Source organism: Protopterus annectens, chromosome 5.part0 (genome assembly GCF_019279795.1).
Source record: "Protopterus annectens isolate FY-2018-M chromosome 5.part0, PAN1.0, whole genome shotgun sequence".
Taxonomy (NCBI): domain Eukaryota; kingdom Metazoa; phylum Chordata; order Ceratodontiformes; family Protopteridae; genus Protopterus; species Protopterus annectens.
The window spans coordinates 1,319,877,442-1,319,902,441 of record NC_056735.1 but is presented as its reverse complement, the minus strand read 5'-3'; the positions used below and the strand labels follow the sequence as shown (position 1 = coordinate 1,319,902,441).

Below are 25,000 nucleotides of genomic sequence, written 5' to 3'. Positions count from 1 at the left end.
CTGGATGCGCCTTTGTCAATTTGCAGAACCCTTCAAGTCCTGATGCGCCTTTGTCAATTTGCAGAACCGTTCAAGTCCTCCTTTACCAATAAAACATTTGATGGCTCGTCCTTGTTTGGGCCTCAGGTAAAAGAGACTCTCACCAGGTGTGAAAAGGATGGCAAGACTCTCTTTGCCATGGGAGTCTGTTTTTTTTTTCATTCTTCTGACCTTTAGGGTAGGGTCTAGATGGTTTCGAAAATCCCAAGGAACTTCATCTGACACACGTGGAGAATTTTCCCCCGCAGGCAGAGGGGGAAACAATAGTGGAAGACGCTGGCCTTGCAGCAGGGTGGGGGGGTCCACAACTGCAGAGTGACAGAGATGCATTCTCTGCTAGGCCCTTCCAGCACTCCTGAAGGGAGGACTGAGGACTGACTGTCCACCTCTGGTGTCAGTCGGGGGCAGAGTATCATTGTACTCAACAGCCTGGCAAACTCTTATGAAAGATGCATGGGTACTGTCAATAATATCCAGGGATTACAAAATTCCCTTTTCCCAATTACCCCTTCAAGAACAAATGGTCAATCCCAGACATTCCACCCAGTCTTTGGGATCAAGCAAACCTAGAAACACAAAGATTGCTAGAAAAAAGAGCCATCCAAGAAGTCCCCGCAGACCAAATTGAATCCGGAACTTACTCAAGGTTCTTTTTAGTTCTAAAAAAGACAGGGGACTGGAGACCCATCTTGGATCCCAGCAAGCTAAACAAATCAGTAAAAAAAAGAAGAATGGATGGTAATACTGCAGTTCATTCTTCCCTTTTTGGGTCAGGACAATTGGATGTGCTCCATTGATCTCCAGGATGCGTACTACCACATAAAAATGGACAGGTGATCCAGGATATTCCTACGCTTCCAGCTGGGAGCCAGTCATTATCAGTTCAGAGCTCTGCCCTTTGGTCTTACTACAGCCCCCATGGTGTTCACCAAGTCTGTGGTAGTGGTCACGGCTCATCTGAGACATCTAGGATTCCAGGTGTTTCCATATCTAGACGACTGGCTCCTCATTTCTGCCAGAGGCAGACTTAGATACAAGAGCCATGATAGCAAAGCTGCCTCAAGACAGGGTGTCAACCATTCGTCAGCAAGTTTCATTCCTCATGAAAAAGAAGAGAGTTCAGGCAAGAGAGGTATTGAAAGTCCTGGGCTCAATGGCTGCAGCAATTACACTAGTCCCTATGGCTCGCTTCCACATGAGAATTCTTCATTGGCTTCTTTTCGCTCAGTGGTTGTTCCAGGATTTACCAATGTCACATATGATCTCGATCATGGAATCCTTAGTATGGTGGCTTGTCTCCCCCCAGGTGACTCTGGGCATACCCTTTTTAGACCCTCATCCAGTAGCCACAGTGACCACGGATGCCTCCCAGATAGGGTGTGGGGGGGCATTATCTGGGACAGACTGTCCAAGGAATGTGGCAGCCACATGAGTACCACTTGCACATCAGTGTTCTAGAGATGAGAGTGGTGTTTCTGGAGTTGCAAGCACTTCAAGATTCTCTACCTACCTGAACTATTGCAATTCAGACAGACAATATGTCAATGGTATGGTACATCAACAAACAAGGGGGACCAGATCTTACCCCTTGTGTCAGGAGGCCCTTCGAGTATGGCAATGGGCGATGTCTTCCCAGCGTTTTCTGATTGCAATGCACATTCCTGGGAAATCCAGTGTGATAGCAGACAGGCTCAGCAGGGCTGTCCTCACGCCTCACGAGTGATCCCTGAAGCAAGAAGTTGCGGACTTGATTTTTCGCAAATGGTGCCAGCCATGCTACGATCTTTTTGCCACTCTCCTCAACAATAAATGCAGCAACTATTTCTCCTTAGTCCCAGGGATGCACTTGTTCATAATTGGCCTCTGGGACTACTTTATGCCTTTCCACCTTTTCCTTTGATCCCCAAGTTATTTCAGAAAGCAAAGTCGCTGGGTTGCAAGCTCGTCCTCATTGCTCCTTACTGGCCTCATCAGATATGGTTCCTACTTCTCTGCCATCATCTACAAGTGGAATCCTGGATCCTGGACCCAGTTCCGGTCCTCCTGATGCATCAGTCGGGCATGCTCCATCTCTCCCTCCAAACTCTCAAGCTGACAGCTTGGTTTCGCCACTTCCAGTCTTAGCCGGGCTCCCAAACATTTCCCCAGGAGTACAGCACATCCTGGTGTCTTCTCACCAGCCCACTACCAGAAAGATTTATGCTAGCAAATGGAAGAGGTTCTCTTATTGAGCAAAAAAAATTATATTGATCCCTTCACTGCTCCTGTTCCCACGATTATTGATTTCCTGGCCGAAATGTTCAAACAATGGGCAGCTGCAGCTACCATTAGGGTCCAACTGGCTGCCATCTCCAATTTTCTTGTGGGAGAGTTGGGCTCTAATATCATATTCCATAAGCTATGCGAAGCATTCTTACGAGGTACAACCCTTTTACAGCCCCCGGTAAGAGAAGCCCCCCCCCCGGGACCTAAACCTTGTTTTAGCCTCTCTGGTTCTTCCACCCTTTGAAGCATCATCTTGTCCCCTGAAATTTCTGTCTTGGAAAACCCTCTTCTTGATTGCCATCACCTCAGCTAGACTGGTTTCTGAATTACACACTTTATCTATTCGCGCCCGTATCTCATCTTTCACAAAGATAGAGTTTCTGTCAGAACCAATCCCTCCTTCTTGCCATAGGTGTGTTCAGAGCATAATTTAAATCAGTCCATCGAGCTTCCTGTATTCTTCCCCAGTTATGGCAACAAGGCAGAGTATAGACTCCACCAATTGGATGTTCATAGACAATTACACTTTTATTTACATGGGACCAAGGACTTTAGAAAATCAGATCAACTGTTTGTATCCTTTGCTGACAATAAACAAAGTTCTCCAGTTTCAAAAGTGACCTTATCAAAGTGGCTGTCCGATACAATCATCTATACTTATGATTTGCGTAACAAAAAGCTTCCAGGTAAAGCCAGAGGACACTCAGCCAGTCCCATACAATGATCTATACTTATGATTTGCATAACACAAAGCTTCCAGGGAAAGCCAAAGGACACTCAGCCAGGGCTTTGGCTACCTCTGTTGACTTCCAAGCCAAATAGCCTTTAGATTCAATCTGTGCAGCAGCAACATGGGCAAATCCTCATACCTTTATCACTCATTACAAAGTGGATGTGGTCTCCCGGAACAGGGCATCCTTTGGTTCCACGGTCCTGAAGAGTTTATTCCAGTGAGCCACCCAAGAACCAGGTGCTGGGGCCGCAGTCCCAACCAGCAAGTACAAAGGAAAGATGGGGACAACATATCATAAAGAAGTTATGTACATACCATAACATTCCATGTTTGTTGTCCTTCATCCCACCTTCCTTCCTGCGTCCTCCCCGCCTTCCCCCTTCCTGGAGGATCGAGAGGAATTCCTTCATTGTTTACACTGGCTTCCTGTTGACATACCAGGTTAGTTGACCATGCCTTGTTTTTTTTCCTTTTTCCTTCCTAACCTTTGAATGTGAATTGTTCCTTTATACACAAAGTCTCCTTATGTGTAAGAGCTTAGTAAAATTTGCATTTTACTATTATTGTACTCTATTATTGTTTATTATTGGGCTCTAATATCGTCCCATAAGCTGTGCAAAGCATTCTTACGAGGTACAACCCCTTTACGGCCCCTGTTAAGAGCTTAGTAAAATTTGCATTTTACTATTATTGTCTAGTGTGGGCTATCACAAACGAGATCTAGGTAGCTACCGCTAGGCATGTTGGCATAGGGGTTAGCCTCGAACCAGTGTAAGCTCTCGAGCTAAAATGGTTGTGTCGGAGCCGATCCCAACCAGCAAGAAGGAAGGCGAGATGAAGGACAATAAACATGGAACGTTATGGTAGGTACACTACTTCTTTTTATTTATTTATTCCTTTTTAAACTTTGTGTGTGCTATGGCTGTTTTTCATCCCATGCGTACTAACATGTCAGTGTCTGCATTTTCTATGTTTTAAAAAAATGAAAAAAATAGAAAACGGAAAAACTTAGCAGTCTTAAAACTTTGTTGAGAAGCTCAGTTACAATAATTTCCAAAAGTCATGAAACCCAGGTAGTGTTCCAAAGCAACAATTTGTTTATTTTTTATTTATTTTACATTTGTTTACTGGGAAAGTCCGACTGAGGGCCGGGAAGAAAAGCTCCACAACATGTACAATAGACCAAAATTTACATGAGAACATTATTATAACTTTTGTAACTTATTCATCACAGACTTATTCATCACAGACAAGCGATCCTCAGTAACAAAAAAAATCAGAAATACTTTACAACGTTAAAAATATCAGCCTTTATACACTTAGAAGTAGGTGTTGAAAATATATGTATTGTTTAATTTTAAACCTGCCGATTCTAGGCAAACAATATAAACAGGGCCATAAAAGTGAATTTAAGAACAGTAAGTACCCACCCCCAAAACACTACTACTGATTAGATCAAACTAAATCCTAGTCAAAGAAAACGCTACCTATCTATTTGTAACCCACATTCCAAAATCGTGTATTAAGAAAAGCACAACACACATATAAATAGACTGAATTTTAACTAAATTTGCTTTTGGCTAACTATTGCGGTAAAGCCTTCATCGGTTCTGTGACAAGAACTAAAATCATTTACATAGGTAGACAAGCAAAAAGAGCTAACTATATAAATACAAAAAAAAACACACAGCTATCAAACCATAAACATTATCTAATTAGAACACTATAAATATATATTTGTGTAATACTGTCTAATAAGCATCCATCCATATGCATTAATGTGCATAAAATTTAAGTTATTTACAGCTCAGAAAAAATATCAATGCTTTGGAGTTGAGTGGAAAAAAAAACTGTCATGACATTTTTCATGTTTATAGACCCCCCCCAAAAAATGTTTATACAATGAAAACCAGTAGAAAAATACTGAAAAATACAGAAAGCAGTGGATGAAGTAAACTAGTATGTATAAAATTGTTCAGGTGTGTGCATAAGTGTACATGAGTGTGCATTAGTATGCTAAATGGAGGAATTATACCAAAACTTTGTGGTAATAGTGGCATGAAAAAATGTGCATTTTGAACGGACTGTTTAAATCTCAGGTGTGATGCAAGAATGTACTAAATGTAATCAAATCAAACATGAGGTTAAAGTAACTATATATTTATATACACATTCTGCACATCATTTTGTATTATTGTTTGGTACCTTTAGTACATTAAAATATTTCCTCACAAATTCCCTAAAAAAACCTTTACAGATTGTGTGGTAGCTCACATAAATTCAACACATTCTCCAAAACACCATTGACATCCCTTTCAAGCTCATCAATCTCCACACAGTCTAGAATGATAAACTTAAAACCAGAATATCTGGGGTGTTCTAATAAGTGTTTGGATAAGGCGTTCCTCTGGCATTTACATCTGATGTCAGAAAGATGACCTGAAATCCTCCCTTTCAGTTTATTTATAGTCTTACCCACATAAAATGCAGGGCAGTCATTACACTTGGCCCTATGTACAACTGTTTCAATATTAGTTACCATCTGCTGAAGATCTCACCATCTTTTTGAAGATAGGGCACACAAATGAGTCTCGCTCCATCAAGTACCCACAGAAAGTGCAGTTAGGTGGCCACAGATTTTAGTGCTCGTCATCCCAGTGTTCCTTAATTTTCTTTCCCATATGGGCTATGTATGCTTCTGCTCTTTTTATATACAAAATAGGGATATCTCCTAAAACCCCTTACAAGCTGCTGATTGTCAGTGAGGATGGCCCAGTTCTCCTTAATAATGGCTTTAACTGTATTGAAATCAAAGGTGTACGTTAGAATGCAACTGTCCTTACTTTTCTCTTCTTTTGGGTTAGGGTGGCCTTGTTGCATAATTCTGCTAAAAAGCCTATTCCCCATATGGTCATTGTTAGTTTTAGAGTCTCTAATGGGATCCAGGATCATATGTAACATGTTTGATTCATATCCTCTGGTTAAGAAATCATTTTCAAGATGATTCATATTTTTGAGAAAAGCAGCCAAATCTGTGGTGATATGTGCTAGTCTGTAGCCTTGTGATTTTATTACATTTTACTGGATGCATACTGTCTCTGTGAAGTGAGTAGTTCACTCCTGTCAGTTTCCCTATGTTTTGCCACTCATTATTAGATAATGTCAGTCATTCCATGTTTACCCATTTGTTATAGATCTATGTGTGTGTATTTCACCCATTTTTTTATATATTTGTGTGTGTGTATGTATGGATTAAGGCATGAGGGGGTATACATTGAGCAGATATTACAGCGCATCAAAGGATGTTGTGAGGCAAGAGCCTGAAAGGCATTTTGTAGTATCTGTTCCATGCATATTCCCAAGTACCTTGTTGCACCTATAAAACAGGAATCTGTATTCTTTTGCAGTTTTAATTTTATATTTAGTAGCTTATGTATGATTATATATTTTGTACTGTATTTTAATGTAAAATAATCCCTCTGACCCTTTTAACTGATTATTGTTATGCAGGGTTATAACTTTTTAACTGCATGGATTTTTGGTATAAAGTTTTCAAGGAAGTCATTTAAGTGAAAAACACAAACCTGACTTAAGAATAACTAAAAAAAGGAAGTACGGCTCAAGAATACCTAAAAAATGAAGTACTGCTTTATTCTAAAATACTTAAAAACAGCTACAAGCTTTCACAAATAGAATGCTTCTTCAAGTAGAATAAAACAGTACTTCATTTTGTTTTCCTTGAACCAGTTTTATTTTTATTCATTCAGCTTCCCACTCTTCAAGCTGTTTAGGTTAATGATTAGGAAATTTTTAAAACAAATTAATTTTTTTTCTTCAAATAAGTGCAGAAAAGGCCATTGAGATGTACTTCTTTCATATTTATATAGTACCTTATACAAATTAAAATACCTAAGCTGTTACTCATATTATGCAATCCCTTGACTTACTCTTACTGTTCAACTTTGTTATTGTTCTTATCATCAAATTAAAGAATGTGAAGCTGTTGAGAAATGTTTCACTAGGAGAAGACCATAATTTACTTAAACAGATGGCAGAGTTCTTTCTGTAATGTACAGACGTTTATGTCATGATATATGTCTTGTGTTTGTGCATTTAGAGACTTTATTTTGATGGAAGCTGTTTCCATTCTCTCTTATTTATAAGTTTGTATCAGGAGGAGCAGCATTTTACATAATGTTTATTTAAATAGCATCATTAAAAGCTACAAATTCATAACTCGGGACCTGTTCTATTTATGGAACATGATAATTAAAACAATAAGGATGTTTCCAACTTAGATTATTTTAAATATTAGATCAGAACTGTGGGAAAACATAAATATCTGATGCATACCTCATTATTTTTGCTCCTGAGAATCCCTGGCCAAGGGTGATGCCTTTTTTACATTTCTAACAGTAGAGAAGCTTACATGGTGTCCCCCATTGAAACAAATCGTTCATGAGAAGGTCAGAAATGAAATATCAAGTAAAGCTGGTGCAAAATGCAATTAAATACATTAAGCATGGGCTGTTTAATGGAGTTGCTGGCATCACAGTGCCCAGTGCAATACACAATGCAGTTATAAAGGGAGATGATATTTATAGAAGCTTGTTTGCTTTCTGAAATGAAATAGGCAGTTTTCAGCTGGAGAAGGCATTGCTTTGTTTGTTAAAATATTGTATTTTAAGAGTAATTTAAAGATTCTGTACTCCTTACTCAGTACTGACTCTGCTTGAGTATTTTTAGCATTTAATGAGTGAAATGTCACTGCGCTTGCTTGTTACCAACCTCCAAAGGCCAACTGTGTAGACATGGCTGTCTTAAGAACATATTGCCTAATAATAAGACAGTTACTTATTTTTTGTCAGGAGATTTTAATATTAACTGCTTTAGCATGGCAAGAAATTTGCTGTCTCCAGGATGTAGGCTTGTGCCTTCTTTGTTCATCATACAAGTTCTGACAAATCATAAAACTGTTCTTGAGGTTTCTGTTACTAGCATCTCTCCACAATTTCTGGCAATTGAAATGTTGCCCCATTAGACTAGTGACTATTGCTGCTATTATTGTTTTTCCAAACTGAATTTGTAAGTCGGTCTTGTGACCCATCATTAAGTAGTAAACAAGCAAAATCATGTAACATCTTTAGCTGTTTTACTGTGATCACTCGGGACCTAAATTGCAGAAGTCTTTCCTAACATCATATGGTCAAAAAATCACTTGCAGCATTATTAACTTGTCTTAATTTAACAATATTTTGCTCTCTATTGACATCGGTTCTCCAAATTACTTTATAGGTCATCTTCAGTTGATAATGTTTATAATTTCATTCAATTAAAATGGAGGGTGTATTGCAGTTTGTGGGTTCTTTTTAATCATGTTCAGTGTAACCTGACAAAAAGCATTGAAGGTATGTAAAAGAAAATGAGAAAACACTGCACTTCATAGTTTCAGGAATGAAAAGTGATAAAATTTTTTTAAATATATGCATTGGTTCAGTGGAGCAGAGAGACAGATCCCTGAATGTGACCCACACAGCTGTCTAGATGATGACCTTATTCCTATCAGTTCTTATCCATATGATGGGGAAACAAATTTGTAGTCTTGAAGTAAGCTAGAGGGTCAGCAGAAATGAGGGTAGAAAACATATTTTTTTAAAAAACTATGTATGCTTAGAAGGAAAAAAAAGCAGTGGTGCTCAACCAGTTCTTACCTAATTTTTGAATTAAAATATGGTTAACATTGTTACTTCATATTTCTTTTGTAGTCATTAATAATAGTACTTTCAGCGTACGTTGTTATATAGTTTTATTCTTACCTCCATCTTTCTACAGGATCCTTCTTGTTTGTAAATTTTACTGTTGGTGATAGTAACATTTTTCTCATATGTTGTTGTTATGTAATCTGTTATTTACACCGGTTAGATCATTGTTGTCCATTAGGGTCTCTCATGTGCTTTCACTTCGCACCTACAAACTTTAGTAAATAACATAAATTCAGCTGTATACAATTCTTAGTAAACTAATCAACTATACAAACAGTGTGGTGGTGGAGGTGTAATAATCTTCTATAAAGCAGTACAGGCGGCACACTTAAATGTGTCTTTTTGGACTCAGAAGCATCATTACACAGAAACAAGATATACAGATTATTTTGTGAGTCTTATCCAGCCTAAAACTACTCGATCTCAGTTTTGGACATCTTTCCAGTTTATCATTTACTAACCACCAATAATATGTTTATATTCTCCTTGGCAACCACCATAACTCCATATTTGTTGCATGATGTGTTCTTAGCAGTAGAAGCCTGTCTTTCATGTAGTTAATTATTTTTTTCAAAGTAGCAGTGCCCAGTGTGGGTTTGTGTTTAATTTCATGTCTAAATTATAGGAAGTAACAGGATTGGACAAAAATATAGATGCAAAACTACTCTGCTAGAACTTTGACTGTTAAGCTCTCCATGTGAAAGAGATGTTGAGTTTACTGTCTGTGGGGCCTGTGGCCTTCAATACGCTACAAACTCTGTGAGTTAGGAATCCTGCTCAAACATGGTCTGAAGTGCTATGTGCAAGCAAAGTCAACTTTTACCAGTTACAGGAGGAGAAGACGAAAGAGATGTGAAACATCATGAAAATGCAGATCCCAGGCTGGAATCACTGCCAGATTAACAGCTAACCCCTACAGGCCTGTGCTTCCATCTGTTTTACTGGCAAACATTTGCTCCTTAGAAAACACAATGGACTACCTAAGATTAGAGCTGACTACTTAAAGCAAGGTGAGAAACTGTTGTGTGCTTATCTTCACAGAGACATGTTTAAATTCCAGCATTAATGATAGTGCAGTTTATGTGAAGAGGCTATCATTATTTCAAGCAGACAGATCCCAGACTATCAGTAGGAAATCTCAGGGAGGAGGAGGAGTCTGTATTTGCATCAACAGTAAGTGGTGCTCCAACTGCGAGATGGTCTCCACTCACTACTCTGAAAATATATAGAGTACATGTTGCCAAAATGTAGACCATTCTTCTTGCCTAGGGAATTTAATAGGGTTAGTATTACAGCTGTATACATTCCTCCCAGTGATAATATAAATGAAGCACTGGCAACATTATACCAGCTGATCAGTGAATTGCAAAACCAGAATCCGGACCATGTTCACATAATAGCGGGAGACTTCAATCAGGTCCAATCTGAAGTCAGTTCTACCACATTAATATTAACACGTGGATTTTGCAACTAGTGGTGAGAACATATTGGATAAGGTCTACACCTGTGTCAGACTAGCATTTAAAGCAGTGCCTGAAAATCAGACCATCTGTCTATAGCACTAGTTCCAGCATGTCGACTGTTATTAACCAGAGGGAAGCCATTGAAGAAACAATTAAGGATACGGCCAGAGGAAGCAGTCTCAGCACTCCCAAGATAGTTTTGAAAGCACAGATTGGAACATGTTCAAAGATGCTGCCACTGTAAACCAGGACATAAACCTAGGTGAGTACACAGAGTCTGTGATGAGATATATATCAACATGTATGGATGATGTGACAGGCAATAAGAAATCACCATACGGGCCAACCAGAAACCCTGGCTTGTAATTGAGGTGTACGAGCTTTTGAGAGCATGCAATGTCACATGTAAGTTGGGAGACAAGGATGCCCTTAGGTTAACCAGAGTAAATGTAAATAGAGGTGTGAAAGATGCCAAACATGCCTATGGACAGAAAATTCAGAGTTACTTCTCAGACCTAAAAGATTCCAGATGTCTGTGGCAAAGAATTTACTCCATAACAGACTACAGGCCCTCATCTTCTCAGTGCGATGATAGTACTGAATTTCTCAAGAAGCTCAACATATATTTCAGCCGGTTTGAAGAAAAGAACAACACTACAGTAACAAAAGTGTCTGACAGCCAAGACAATGAAGTGCTCAGCCTCAACCCAGCTGATGTTCAGAGGACCTTCTGCAGAGTAAACTCAAGGAAAGTGGTTGGACTTGACAACATTTTGGGGCGGGTACTCAGGGATTGTGCTAATCAACTGACAAACGTCCTCACTGATATCGGCCATCGTACCCAAATGTTTTAAAAACACCACCATCATACCATTGCCTAAGAGGTCTCCACCATCATGCCTCAATAATTACCGCCCCATTGCTCGCACCTCCACTGTAATGAGGTGCTTTGAAAGGCTAGTCAAGGACTATATTACATCAAGACTTCATGTAACTTTTGATTCACTCCAATTTGCATACCACTCTAATCACTCCATGGTAGATGCTATCTCATTGGCGCTTCAGTTATCTCTGGCCCACCTGGAAGACAAAAACTGCTATGTGCGTATGCTATTCATAAAATTCAGCTCTGCCTTCAACACAATCACCCCCCAGCATCTGATAAAGAAACCGGTCCAACTGGGTATCAGCACCCCACTGTGCAGTTGGATAGTTTTCCTCCTCATAGACCCCAGATAGTATGCGTTGGCAAGAACACCTCGGAGAGCATCTTTATGAACACGGGAGTACCACAGGGTTGTGTCTTGAGCCCCTTGCTGCTCACTTTGCTGACCCACAACTGCATCACCAGGTACAGTTTGAATCACATAATTAAATTTGCAGATGACACAACAGTTGTGGGTCTCATTAGCAATGATGATGAAATAGCCTACCCAGAGGAGGTTAACCAACTGATTGCGTGGTGTGACAACAACAACCTGTTGCTGAATATGAACAAGAACAAAGAGATAATTGACTTCAGAAGGAACTATGGAGTGCACCTACTACTCACAATCCACATAGAAACAATGGAGAGCGTAAAAAGCACCAAGTTCTTACGGGTACATATAGCGGAGGACTTGTCGTGGTCCATAAATACAGATTCCATTTTTTCAAGCAGGTGCAACATGTCTCCATTTTCTGCGAAGAATGAGAAGAGCAAACCTTCCACCTCCTGTTTTCACAACCCTCTATGGGGCACCATAGAAAGCATCTTGTCAAACAGTCTTTCAGTATGGTATGGAAACTACTTTGCTTTGGATCAGAAGTCTCTTCAAAGGGTGTTGAAAGTGGCTGAGAAAATTATTAGCATCACTCTTTCATCTGTTTAGGACCTATACTTGTCTCGATGTCTCAGCTTAGCTACTTAAATAGAAAATAGTCAGGGACTTCAGTCACCCCTCTCTTGGACTGTTTTCCTTCCTGTCATCTGGCAAGCACTGATGCAGTTTGCGATACAAAACTGGCAGATTCAGTAAGAGCTCTTTTCACAGGCCATCAGACTACTCAAGTCTGTGAATAACACGCATGATGATGGCCCTCAGCTGTAGCAGATATCTGTGTTGTTGAGAACTCCTATTTTTGTGCAATAACTCAAATGCTAGTCTTGACTTATTTTTGGTGCAGTAAACCAGCCGATGCGAAACTAGCCTTCTTGTGCAATACTGATAACTGTTGGAATTCTGTGCAATAATGTACTGTTTTAGACTCCTAAAATGTTTTAGGTGTTATGTTTGTAATGGTTTGCTGTGATGTAGTAATGTCTGTTGTAATGCTTCTTGTGATGTTTGTACATTGAGTCTGGAGAAATGAAATTTCATTCAGTTTGCACTGTTATGTGAAGTCTGAATGACAATAAAGTTCACTTTGATTTGACTTCACTTTGATTTAATACAAAATGTCTGTAACTTCAAGCACTGTCGGAGCATTTTTTGACTTCCATTTCTTTATGATGTTTGTCTTAGTGCCTAGTATTAACAAGAATGACATTGACCATTCGGATTTTGTGCTTCTCAAAATTTATCAACATCTTAGTAAATACCAACAATTTTGCTCATTACTCCTACTAATAAATTTCAGCTTCACTCTTAAAGGGGCCTATGACCAGAAAATATTTTTCTCTTGTTAAGTTCCCCTTCCACACATCTCAAACAATGTGAATTCACAATTAGGAGCATCTTTCTCATTGTTTTTGTTGTATAAAAACACCATTGCAATCACTTCCATGCATTATTTGTGAACATTCTGAATGTCTTACGTTTGATGGCATACCTTGGGGGGTAAACTTCATCTATCTTCCTTCTCATTTTGCCTATTATCTCTGTGTCTAATGCCTTATATGCTTCGTTAAACATTTAAACACTGGTGATTGTTTTCTTACCTCTAGTACATACTGCACCACTAATGGGGTGAAGGTTCTAGTAATTTTGTCATTCCTAATATATAGCTTTGCTAGTTATCCCTTCATGTTCAAGTCTTAAGTGATTCTGTTGGGGAAACAGAAAGGTTCATGGAAGGGGCAGAGGCAACAAACTTTTGGGGTCATCTATTCCCTAGATCGCAGAAAGTACTTTGCAGAAAAGTTTGTAGACCATTGGAGTGTAACACTAGCATCTTCCAGATTGTGAGGGAGGGATAGGCATTCAGGAGGGCAATAGATAAGTGGAGAAAGGGTAAAAAGGAATGGAATGGTGATGGGATGTAGAAACATTTATGCTTAAAAGGCATACTACATAGCCTATCTCTTGCTGTTGAATGTAGAGTAGCAAGTGTATGTGTGTGTATATGTTTATGTGTATACCATTTTATATATATATATATATACACACACACACACACACACACACACACACACACACACACTAGCGCACACACAGACAACAATAGGTGTGGGAATGAGTTGCAGAATGAGTGGCACAGCCACAAGTCAAACCAACTTCCTATATCCGCAATACCAGATAAGTCAGTTATTGCACCCCACATCACCATATTTTCTGTTTACCCAATTTTTTAACATTCCTGTTTCATTTTAGTATGTGTGGTATGGACTTGTTTAGATATAGCTGTGCAGTTGTACTTTTGTTCTTTTTTTTGTGTAATGGGTATACAGATATTAAGCTAGCAAGTTACTTAAGACATTTATCTTGTTTTTGAATTTCAGCATCATTCTAGGTGATGGCTAAATACCAGTTAAGACCAGTGTCTTCCCTGCCTCAGACACATGCATAGCAATATCTGTTGTATGCTTTTGCTTATCCTTCTGAGTAGAGCAGACAGGATTATTCAACCCCGTAACAAAAAGGCCAATATCTGGATCAAATCATATATGTCAGAATGGAGGTATCAGAGAGCCCTTGTTACTTCCCATATCTTGGGTCTAGAAACAAAAATCTCTACCATAGTGGTTCTGCCTTATGAGGTTCAGTTTTTTTTTTAGAATGTTTCAGCTATTCGTTTTTTTTGTTTGCATGTGGAAAGAAAAGAAGTATTCTAACAATTTCTTTCTTAATGGCTAGCCAACCCAAAGCCAATCTGCCTGATTCAGATGCTATAAGACATTCCACTTAATGGATTGCCTGTGTTATCTGTGTTTTTTATTTCAGTGTATGTATAGCTTTCCATGCCTCAGTCATTTATTTTTCTCTGCACATCTTTATGAAATGATGTATACTAAATTGTATGGCAATTTTTTCGCTTCATATTAGAAGAGTTATACATTAGTAATGGGGCATCCTGAGCCATGGCAGACAAATAATTAAGACATGGAAGTAATATAATAAACATACTTCCTTAATCACAAATGTTAATATGTATAAACAGCAAACTTGGTTAAGTTAAAAATATGTGTGTAAAAACGTTTATTATTTTACGTTAGAAAGACAAAACTCTTGTTAGAAGAAAAATAAGTCATTTTTCAGTGGCAAAAACTGTACTTGATGTGCAGTGTGTCAGCGTCAGTCTTATTGATCACAATATGACCTTTTGTATTGAACGGTATAATTCTTGTGACATTTTTTTTACACCATTAAAGAAAATGTGGAAATTTGCATAACCTGCCTTATAAACAAGAGTGTGTGTTTTCAGCATCACACACGGTGTACATAAAATGCATGTGGCAGTTTTGTCTACCATGATTCTTTCCGTAATGCATGTGAATGCTGGGGTCTAAACAGAGAAATGATAAATCAGCAAGCAGAGGAGAGTAGTATTGCTGGAACTGAATTCATCCTCTAGTCGTGGTGAGTACCTTCACAAGGTGGACCCTGTTTTTCATAAAATCTCACCAAGATGGCACTGATATATGCGCTGTATTTTATATAGCATATATCATAAACAGAAGTAGGTTAAAAAAATAAAAAAAGCTGGGTGCACAAGACCCAGGATGAAAAAGTACCCAAACCTGGTGGGCGCACTGGTGCCAGGAGTGGAAAAAATGACAGTGAAGAATTCTCAAGACATGGAAACATTCCTACAGTGGGGCTAGGCCAGGCCCAGGGAGAGGATGGCTCTCAGTTGTAGAAGGAAGTAGTAGTACACAAAAATCACAAAAACTGATGGGCCAGAAAATAAAGATGATAGTGTGGACTGCTAAGAGTAAAAAATTATGTATGGTAACTATTATGCAAGAAGTCAAGAATTTCCAAACAAAAGAGTTACAAATTAAGAGAGAAATTAGAGGAAAGAAAAATACTTCCACAAAAAAATCCTGTCAGAAGCTTCAAATAAAAATGTGTGCTCATAAGTACAACAGATTTTGAAAGACTATATAGACCAAGGAACCTTGGGCCATTTGGAAAAAGAAGCAACTGGAGAAGTGTAAAAATATAAATAAAAAATCTAGAGATTTTTGAAAGGTATAAAAAAGAAATATGGACATGGGAAGGAAAGAGAGATCTGATATGGTGCAATACTGATGCAAAGGAGAAAGACAAATTAATCAATACAAAAAAAGCAGCCCCAAAGATATTCAAAGAGAAATACAGGCAAAGGCATCCAGATATGGAAACTTTCATAATAAAAAACTAAGATCACAAAGAGGGGATATAGAAGAGAAGATTAACAAAGTAGAAGTTAAAAAAAATAGAAGTTGAAGTTATAGAATACCTGCAAAGTGAAGGATGTGATCTAATGCAGGTTATATAACAGCATGATGGAACAGCAAGTCCTGCAAGTAAGGAGAAACAGGAGGATCAGGACACATCTGAAGAATGAATATGGACATGGGAAAGAAAGAGGGATTTAATATGATGTAATATTTATGCAAAGGACAAAGCAAAACTAATAATACAAAAGAGTAGCACCAAAGATATTTGAAGAGAAATACAGGCAAAGGTATCCTGATATGGAAAATTTTATAACACAAAAAATAAGAAAACAAAGAGGAAAAGTAGAAAAGAGGATTAGCACTGGAGAAGTTAAAGAAACAGAAACTGAGGTTATGGATTACCTGCAAAGTGAAGGATTTAGTGTAGAAAATCCAACTCTGATAACATCACAGCAGGATAAAGCAGTGGCTCCCCAAATTAAGGAGAAACCAGTGGAACAGGAAGCATCTGATCAGTTGCCTTATGAAGATACTTTGGAGCCTTCCACAGGAAACCAGTACAAACGTTCAGTTGGAGTTGCACAGCAAGAGAAGGAACAGGAAACTGTGGTAACTCTGACGTAGTCAATGTTGTGGAGTGACAGGCCAGTGAGTTTCTATATGAAAGAACAACAGATGACACTGGGTACAACTAAAAAGAATGTGTCACAGGAAGATGCTGTGGAACTTTCTACTGAATGCCCACGGGAAATGGAGACCAAAAATGTGCCCTCAGTTTAAAAGAAAGTTATCTAAGAGAAGAGTTGCATGATAATAGAGATAGACGTATTAAGATCAATAAAAGCAATAGACTACAAAAAGGCAATAAAACCCAAAAAGTTAGAAGTTTGATAAAATAAATGACCACAGTAAATGGGGCTGTTCATAGAGATTCATGTGATATAAAAGAAGTAAATAGGATATATTACTGTGCAGCTAAATTAATAGCAATAAATTTTCCCACAAAAACACAGGACAGTAAGGGAAAGGAATGGGAATATCAAATGCTATCATGGAATTATCAAATGAAGAAAACTGTAAAGCAATTAAGACAAGAATTGTCACTGTTAGAAGAGCATAGAAGAAGGAACAGATCAACAAAAATACTCATATAGGTAGATGTGATAAAAGCAATGCACAGATGAACAGATTAAGATATGTTGTGCAATATTGCAAATAATAAACTAAAAATATCAGCACAGGCAGAAAAACGTAGAAGATATGCAGATAAATATAAAGGAAAAGTACAACATAAGCAATTTATTGCTGACTCAAAAAAGTTTTATAGAGAATTGGGAAACAAGGCAAAATGAATTGAAACACCACCAAAAAAGAAGAAATAGTTACATTTTGGAGAAATATCTGTGAAGATCCTGTGGAACATAACAAAGATGCTAAATGGATAGAAGAAGGTGGAAAGAATAAGAAGTTCAAATGCACAGGATATGAAATGGGATGCAGTAATAGCCAGAGGGATTGAAACAAAGTGAAGAAAAGCTCCTAATTGAAAAACCCCAGGCCCAGATGCAGTACCTAACTTCTGCCTAAAAGTAATAACATCTTTACATGAAGATTTAGCCATGAGTAAGAACTATTTATATTTGCACCCCGAACAGACACCAACCTGGTTAACAAAAGGAAAACAGTACTTCTCCTTAAGAGTGAACCTGCAAGCTATCCTAAAATCTATAGACCAATAGCTTGCCTTCTGATGATGAATAAACTATATACTGAAATTGATGCCAGCACAGTTTATAGTCATTTAGAAGAAACTCAATCATGGCAATAGAAAAAAAAAGGCTAACAAAAGAAATTCATATGGAACAAAGCATCATTTGTTGTTAAATAAAGTCTTAATGGAAAACTGTAAAAGGGGAAGAATGTAAGTATGGCATGGACAGACTACAAAAAAGCATTTGACAGTATCCCACATTCATGGCTAAAGGAATGATTAAAAATGTATAAGATACAGCCTACACTGATTGATTACATTACAGTGACTATGAAACAGTGGCTTACATTACAGTGACTATGAAACAGTGGCAAACCACTTTGCAGTTAAGCCATGATAAAATACACATTATTATTCCAGGGATAAACATTAAAAGGGGGAATATACTAGGCTAACTCTTTGTCACAGTTACTGTTTTGTCTTCCCTTAACCCATTAAGCTGTCTACTTAACAGATTACATCATGGCTATAATTTGAATCCCAGAAAACAAGTGTAAGGACTTCTCATCTTTCTGTGGATGATTTAAAACTGTATAGTTCATCAGATGAGGAACTGAAAGCACAACTGTAAGTGGTCAAAACTTTTTCAGATACTGTAAGAATGTCATTTGGTCTTAATAAATGTGCAAAAGCAACTTTTAAAGCAATAAAGCTACAGCACCAAGAAAATATCAGTTTGAGACAGGAATGTGATCTAAAAGAACATGAACAAAAGGGAGTGTATAAATAATTGGGAACTGATGAAGGATCAACAAAACTGCAAAACATGAACAAATGTGAATAAAAGTTAGTAAGGAATATTTTAGAAGACTAAAATTAATGCTGAAAATAGTGTTGACATCTAGGAACTAAGTCCAAGCTATAAACCAATTTGCTCTTTCTGTCCTAAGTTACAGTTTTGGAGTGAGTGACTGAACCCAAAAGGTATTGGATCGGTTAGACAGTAGAAAAAGAAGGATGTTTCAGGCTTATCAAATGATATATAAAAATAAGTGTATATAATAAGGATTATAAATTCCCCATTCTGAAGGAGGTATGGACCTCCTCGAAATTGATTACTTGTTTAGATCTGCAGTCGTAGGACTACATGCATATCTGGTGACCTCACAAGACCCAAACATAGTGAAAGTTTTAAAACATGAGGAGGATAATTCTAAGATGACTTCCCTGCTTGGTTTATCAGAAGCATATCGGTGTCAAGCAGGAATGGAAACCGAACCAGAAGTAGATAAAAATCAGGCAACAACTGAATGTCCCAAAAAATAAAAGAAGTAATGACAAGGCAAGAGATGTGGAAGATGCATAAATATAGTTGCAACAATAGAGAACTCTTGGAATAGCATCATGTTGATCAGGATAGAACACAAGAATGTTTAAGGAGAGGTGAATTTAAACCAAAAGACGAAAGGTTAATATTGGTGGCCCAAGATAGTGGACTACATACACGTTGGTTTACAAAGTCACAAAGTCCACTGAAAATGTGGAAGAAACAGACGTGTAGATTTTGTAAAACGGAATTGGAAACAGTCGCTCATCTTGTTGTTGGTTGTGATATACTAATGGCAGAAGGACTGTATACTGAAAGGCATAATAATGTGGTAAGTTTGTTGCATTGGGGATTGTGCAAACATGATAATACCGAAGTAGCTGAAAGACACTGGAAACTTGAACCACAAAGCTTTATAGAAAATTATGAAGTTCATATCACACGGTAGCACCCATTACCAACAGTTCAAAAAATAGATGTGAGAAAACCAAATATAGTTGTCCATGAAAAGAAGACAAAAATAACACTGATCATTGAAATTGCTACACCCAGTGACTACATTGTTTTATGTACAGAGAGTGACACAAAGTCATAAAATGCCAGGATTTGCATGCAGAAACGAGGGCAATGTGGAAGAAGGATACCCAGACAGTTCCAGTAGTAGTAGGAACAACATGTCTTATAAAAGAACAATTTACTATTATAGTTAGATATGTTATCGATACAGCTAACTCCGTATGAATTGCAGGATTCATTACTGGGCACATTGCAGGTGCTGTGAAGAGCACTTCTGGCTAACATCAAAGATTGAAACAATACTAATTTCATGAACTTTATCATACTTTGACTTAGTTATGGGGTCCATTCCTGTCATGGTATTAGCAACCCCAAAGACGTGGAGAGATTAAAAAACTGTGACCAGTTTTGTAAGTGGTTTGTTTTCTGTAATAGTAAGAAACAAGAAATTTGATGCACAATAGCTGTTCATATCTCATGAATTAATCATGGTACATACACTGACTCAGTTTGCACTTATTTAGTATATTGAAAAGGTAGTATTAATGAGCAGTCTTGCAGATTGTGTACTGAGCTTGTAGAAAATGGAATTCTGAGCTGTTTTTGGAAACAAGCCAAACCAGCCTTTTAAGTTTGTATTACTGTATCTAAATTAATAATTAAAAAGAGCAGTTTGTATATTCTTATGGATTGATGGTTACTGCAGAAAGTATGGGACTAGGTAGGGGCTGTTACAATTGGTAGGGTAAATACTTTAGTATTATGTATACTCCCTCAAACAGTGGAACATCCGTATTTTAATCTTTGCTGCAAGGAGTAGCCATTGCTGGTTTTAGTTGTGCTATGGCCTAAGACATTAACTTCTTGATTGTATATCACATGTATGCAGTGATTTCAGTGTGATTTTAAGTTTGAGAACCTCTTGCACAGCCTTGTTTTTCCAACTAAATATCACATCTAAAGTTCTGGCTTTTGAAAGTCAACATACAATGTACTTTTTCCTTTTGTTTCTTGCAGGCAACATTAACACTACCTGTTCACTACATCTGAATGAACCCCAGCAAACATTCTGTAGCAGTGTGTCAAAAAGTACTACCAGCCCATCTTGGGACCAGCAGTTTGTCTTGTAAGTATTGCTGTCCTGAAACTATGTTTTATATTTATTTTTCTGTGGTATTTGATGTGTGTCAAAATGTTTCAGAAACACCTCAGACAATGTGTAAGTGAGACTAGTTTCCATGAGATGTTTACTTCAGACTACCTGATGAAATGTACCAAATGACTTGCACCTTCCTTTTTGCAGATGTGAGCATATTTGAAGATGCATACCCCAAATAGTACATCCGCTTTTTCTTATTTGTAAAATATCCTATTTTGGATTTTCATGAGATGTTGCATTGTGTTGCTTTGCACGGTTTTAAATAATCTTTAATTCCACAGTAGGCAAATCATGGGCTTTTTACTTCAAAATCAAATACTTATTCATGTCAGAAAATAAATTGTTTGCTCATTGGTATTCAGACAAACTCATGAGTGATCCATATGTCTGGCTTCTTTCATCAAAGGTAGTTTACTTAATACACTTTTTTCTTTGGACTTCTGATTTTTCTTAGTGATTGTTCTTGTTGCTGTGTGACTCTTCTTTAAGGAGCCTGTCTCTCTACAGTTACTGGATGTCACAATTCGTTTTCTGTTTTTTCCTGCAACAGTACTTGCTGTGACTATTTAAGCTGCTCTTCTTTTTGAATTTCAGTGAATTTGTGTGCTCTTACAAATATCTATGATCCCTCTTGTACAACTTTCCATCCTCCATTTGTAACAGATGACTTTGGATCAGTTGCTTCACCTACTTCAGCTTTAAACTGTAAAGTCTCCTGTGACTTTTGTAGTCTTGCATTGTTTCTTTTTTTCTCACTTTTCTGACCTACAGGTAAGAGATTACAGTTTCATCTTTTCTTTCTAGCATTTCATTTACTTGGTTTTACATTTCAGTCATCAGTAATATTGTTGAAGTATGTACTTTATTGACAATTAACCTCATCAGTCTATCAGATGTTACCACTTCCTAACGTACTACACTGATGATACATCAATAGTATGCTGTCCTATTGATATTTCACAATGCCAGACTGTCACTTGGAAAACTGATTAATAAAATCACAACTACTCTTAAATGCTAAAACAGATATTTTTATTTGATTCTCTCTCATCCTAACACTATTCAATAATCTCAAAACTGGTTTATTATAGCAATAACCCACGCCTGGGTGTGGGTAATGCTGGATTTACCCACGGTTGGCGTGGTTTGGTCCTGAGGGCGAAGCCCGAGGGACCAAACAAAGACAACTGTTGGTAAATCCAGCATTACCCACACCCAGAAGTGGGTTATTGCTATTATACCATGGTGTTAGTTTGTTTTGTATTATGTTTGTATTGTTATTTATGTTTTTGTTTGCTTTTTTTTGTATTCTTCCACTTTTTGTGAGATAAAATAGTCCACACTTTCAGTTTGTGTTTATTGTTTATTTCTGTTTTAATTTAAATACATGTTATTTTTTAGTTTTTCAGGAAATGTTAGGAAAGGGCTAGGTGGTGCTTGGTATAATATAGTTTAAGCAGTGTAGAAGTTTATAACGTTAGTTATGTTTTAGTAGTTATAGGTATGTTGAAATGTGTTGTAGTTTTAATTTGTATTAATTTTTTTAAAATATGTACTTTTACTATTTGGTCACTAGATGGTGGTGTTGTATGAGCTTTTATTAGATGTATGCTGATGTGGACGTTCGGTATGGTGTGTGTTTTTGACTTTGCGAGGGATGTGTGGTGTGTTTTTAGTATGTACATTTTTGGAGTTGTCTGTGTATAGGTATTGTAGGGAATATAGGTAAGTGAATGGTTTTATGAGAATGCTTGGTTTTATTGTGTTATAAGTGGTGGTTATGTAGTGTGTGTGTGTGATGTATTTGCGACTGCATGACTTTTTATTTTTTTAGTGTTCGAGGTGAGGGAATGAGGAGTGTAGTATGGAAATTGGTTAGTTTTCTGTGTTTTCGTTAAATTGTTGTGTGTTTTGGGTATTAGATTTACTTTACTTTACTGTTAATTTGCTGTCGCCGCATGATATTTAGCGACCGGACTTTTTGCGTTGTTTCTTGTAGGATTTACTATGTGCACACTGGTTGGATTAGCCAATCAGCATGCACGTTTGTCGGGTTTGCGATGTTCGCATGGTATAATAAACAATGTCATCTTTAAAGCTATATTTCCACACTTAACTTGGTGTCTGTATAACAAAACCTGAGATTTGTCTAGTACGTAACCATACTATGCACAGAACAAACCAAAAGCTAGGGCTTCTTTTTAAGCCTGTATAGCTTGCATGAAACTAGGCTAACTGGAACTATAAAATAGTTAATTTATTCTCATCTCAAGATTGAACACAAAGTATTGTATTAACTCAAAATATGAGCCACAATTAGTAATCTCATACAGTGCTAAAACTCCACTGACATAACTGAGCTCTGAACATCAGAACTGAATTGTACTAAAACAGTGTTTCTGTCTACCGTGGGGAATATTTATTCGTTTAAACTCTTTAACACTTTACTTGTCTATGTAGCTAAACTATAGGAAAGAGTTCCCACATAACTTGGATATGTATATTAAACCTTTGAGATTAATTAAAAATATTGACCATACCTATTTATCAGTGCTTCTTGCCAAATGGATAACCTTTTTTTTCCATGTCTTCACATCACACTCTTCTATTCTTTTAAACTGCACAGCTTTATAGTATTTTAAATTGTTTTATGCTCCCAAACATACAAAGCACACAAAACTCCTTTGCTACTTCTTTTCAGTCATTATTTTGCTGTGTCTGTCTTTCTTGCCATCTACCCCAGATTATTAAACTGTACATTTCTTGTACTAGGTTCTTCCTAGCTACTACTTTTTATTTCTTATATTCCTTGTAATTCATTTTCATGCAACTTTTATATCAGCTTCACTTCACCCCATGCCATTTCCCTCCATGTGAATCTTCAAGGGCTTTTTTCAGCTACTTGTACAGTCTGTTTCTCTCACTTATTCTGTCGGTTTTCTGAATCAGTCTAGAAACTTGACCATTTACCTAATGTGTTTCATTAAAGCCAAACTCAATGGGCTGCTGCAGAACAAGAAAATAATAAATAGCTGACCAGTTATATTCCTAAAATGGATGATGTTTGCTGATATTGATGGGTATATAATTGATGTAGGTCAGACATACAGTGTCAGCTGTATCTTATGCTGTGCAAAATATATCCTGTATATCTGCTCTGTATTACATTGCACTGATAAAGCTACCTGATGTTCAGCATTGGGTTATTGTTGCAGTAGCCTAAGCTTTATGGGTTGTGACTTGTCAAGGATTTGACCACTGGTCATCTTTTAAACTACTAACCACTGTGACGGGCTCAAGGAGAGCTGCATGAAAGCACTAATTAAGGGGCCAAAGCTTCAGACGTATCTTACCACTTGTGAACTCCCCTGAGTGGGCTTCATGGACCTGGTGGTTGGTTACTGATCCTTCAAGGCTTGACATTTAAGTAACCTACTAGGAAAAACTTTCCAGAGTTTTATTTTTCTGAAGGAAAACTATGATTTTCTGTAACATTAGTAATTTTATGCCAGGAAGAAGTATTTTTATAAACTCTTCTGCCTGGTAGGTGATTTTGTATCCCGTGAATGCTCGTGTGAAAAAAAAAGCTTTGTAAAAATGTGTTTTTTGTACTAATTTTCAACATGCATGTCTAGATTTAATGCATTAAGGGCAAGACATCACTTTAGGGGACTGTCATTTCATTTTTTTACCTGTAAAATTACTTTTGCATCAGGAGCTTTACTGACAAGCACAGGCTCCAGTAGTCATCTTTCAGGCTTTTCTTTCCATAAAACATATGCAGATCTCCTCAGTTCATCATCCTCCCATCTGCAAGAAAAAGAAAATGTCTTCAGACACCTCAGGTATCAGGCTGGCTCCCACACTGCCTCAGCCACTGACAGAGGACGCTATTGTGGCTGAACTTGAATCCTTGGACTGATTATTGATGTCTCACAGTCCCTCTAATCAAGACACTGAGGACCAGGAGTTAGACATATCCTTTGTGGCTGTTGGGTTGTCCTCTCTGGGCAAAAGAGAAAATATAGCTGTAAATCTAGGAAAAAGTATCCAAAATATCCAGACAAACATTCCACTTAAATATAAAGGCCCAGCAAACAGAAGGAAAATGGAACAAACCGATGGCTCCAGACAGAGTAGGCACAGTATAAAATATTTATTAAACAAACATAAGCACTTTCACAGTTGAATCTAACTGCTTCATCAGACATTAAAAAATATAAAGCAAGGGTGCATTTAAATATGCATGTATTGCATCACCTCCCTTAATTATCCCTTATGTGTCCCATTTAAAACCTTAAAGTAACATGTCATAGTCCAACGAACTGTGTATGCATCTCACAAACTGTAAGGTATAGAAAAGGAGCGTGTGGAAAAGTCTAAAAACAACTTATATAAATGCCCAAGGTGCATAAAACTTAAGCATGTATATATTTATGTT

General features: G+C 37.5%; 1 protein-coding gene across 2 annotated transcripts in view; it reads left to right on the top strand.

Annotated features, from left to right (window-relative positions):
* The window catches only part of C2CD2 (C2 calcium dependent domain containing 2), a 1,081,249-nt gene that overhangs the window by 715,154 nt on the left and 341,095 nt on the right, over positions 1-25,000 (top strand). For both annotated transcript variants that reach the window (XM_044071129.1, XM_044071130.1), the window contains one exon: positions 20,418-20,526. In XM_044071129.1, the coding sequence (XP_043927064.1) occupies positions 20,418-20,526 (109 nt within the window). The remainder of the gene's footprint in view (positions 1-20,417; positions 20,527-25,000) is intronic.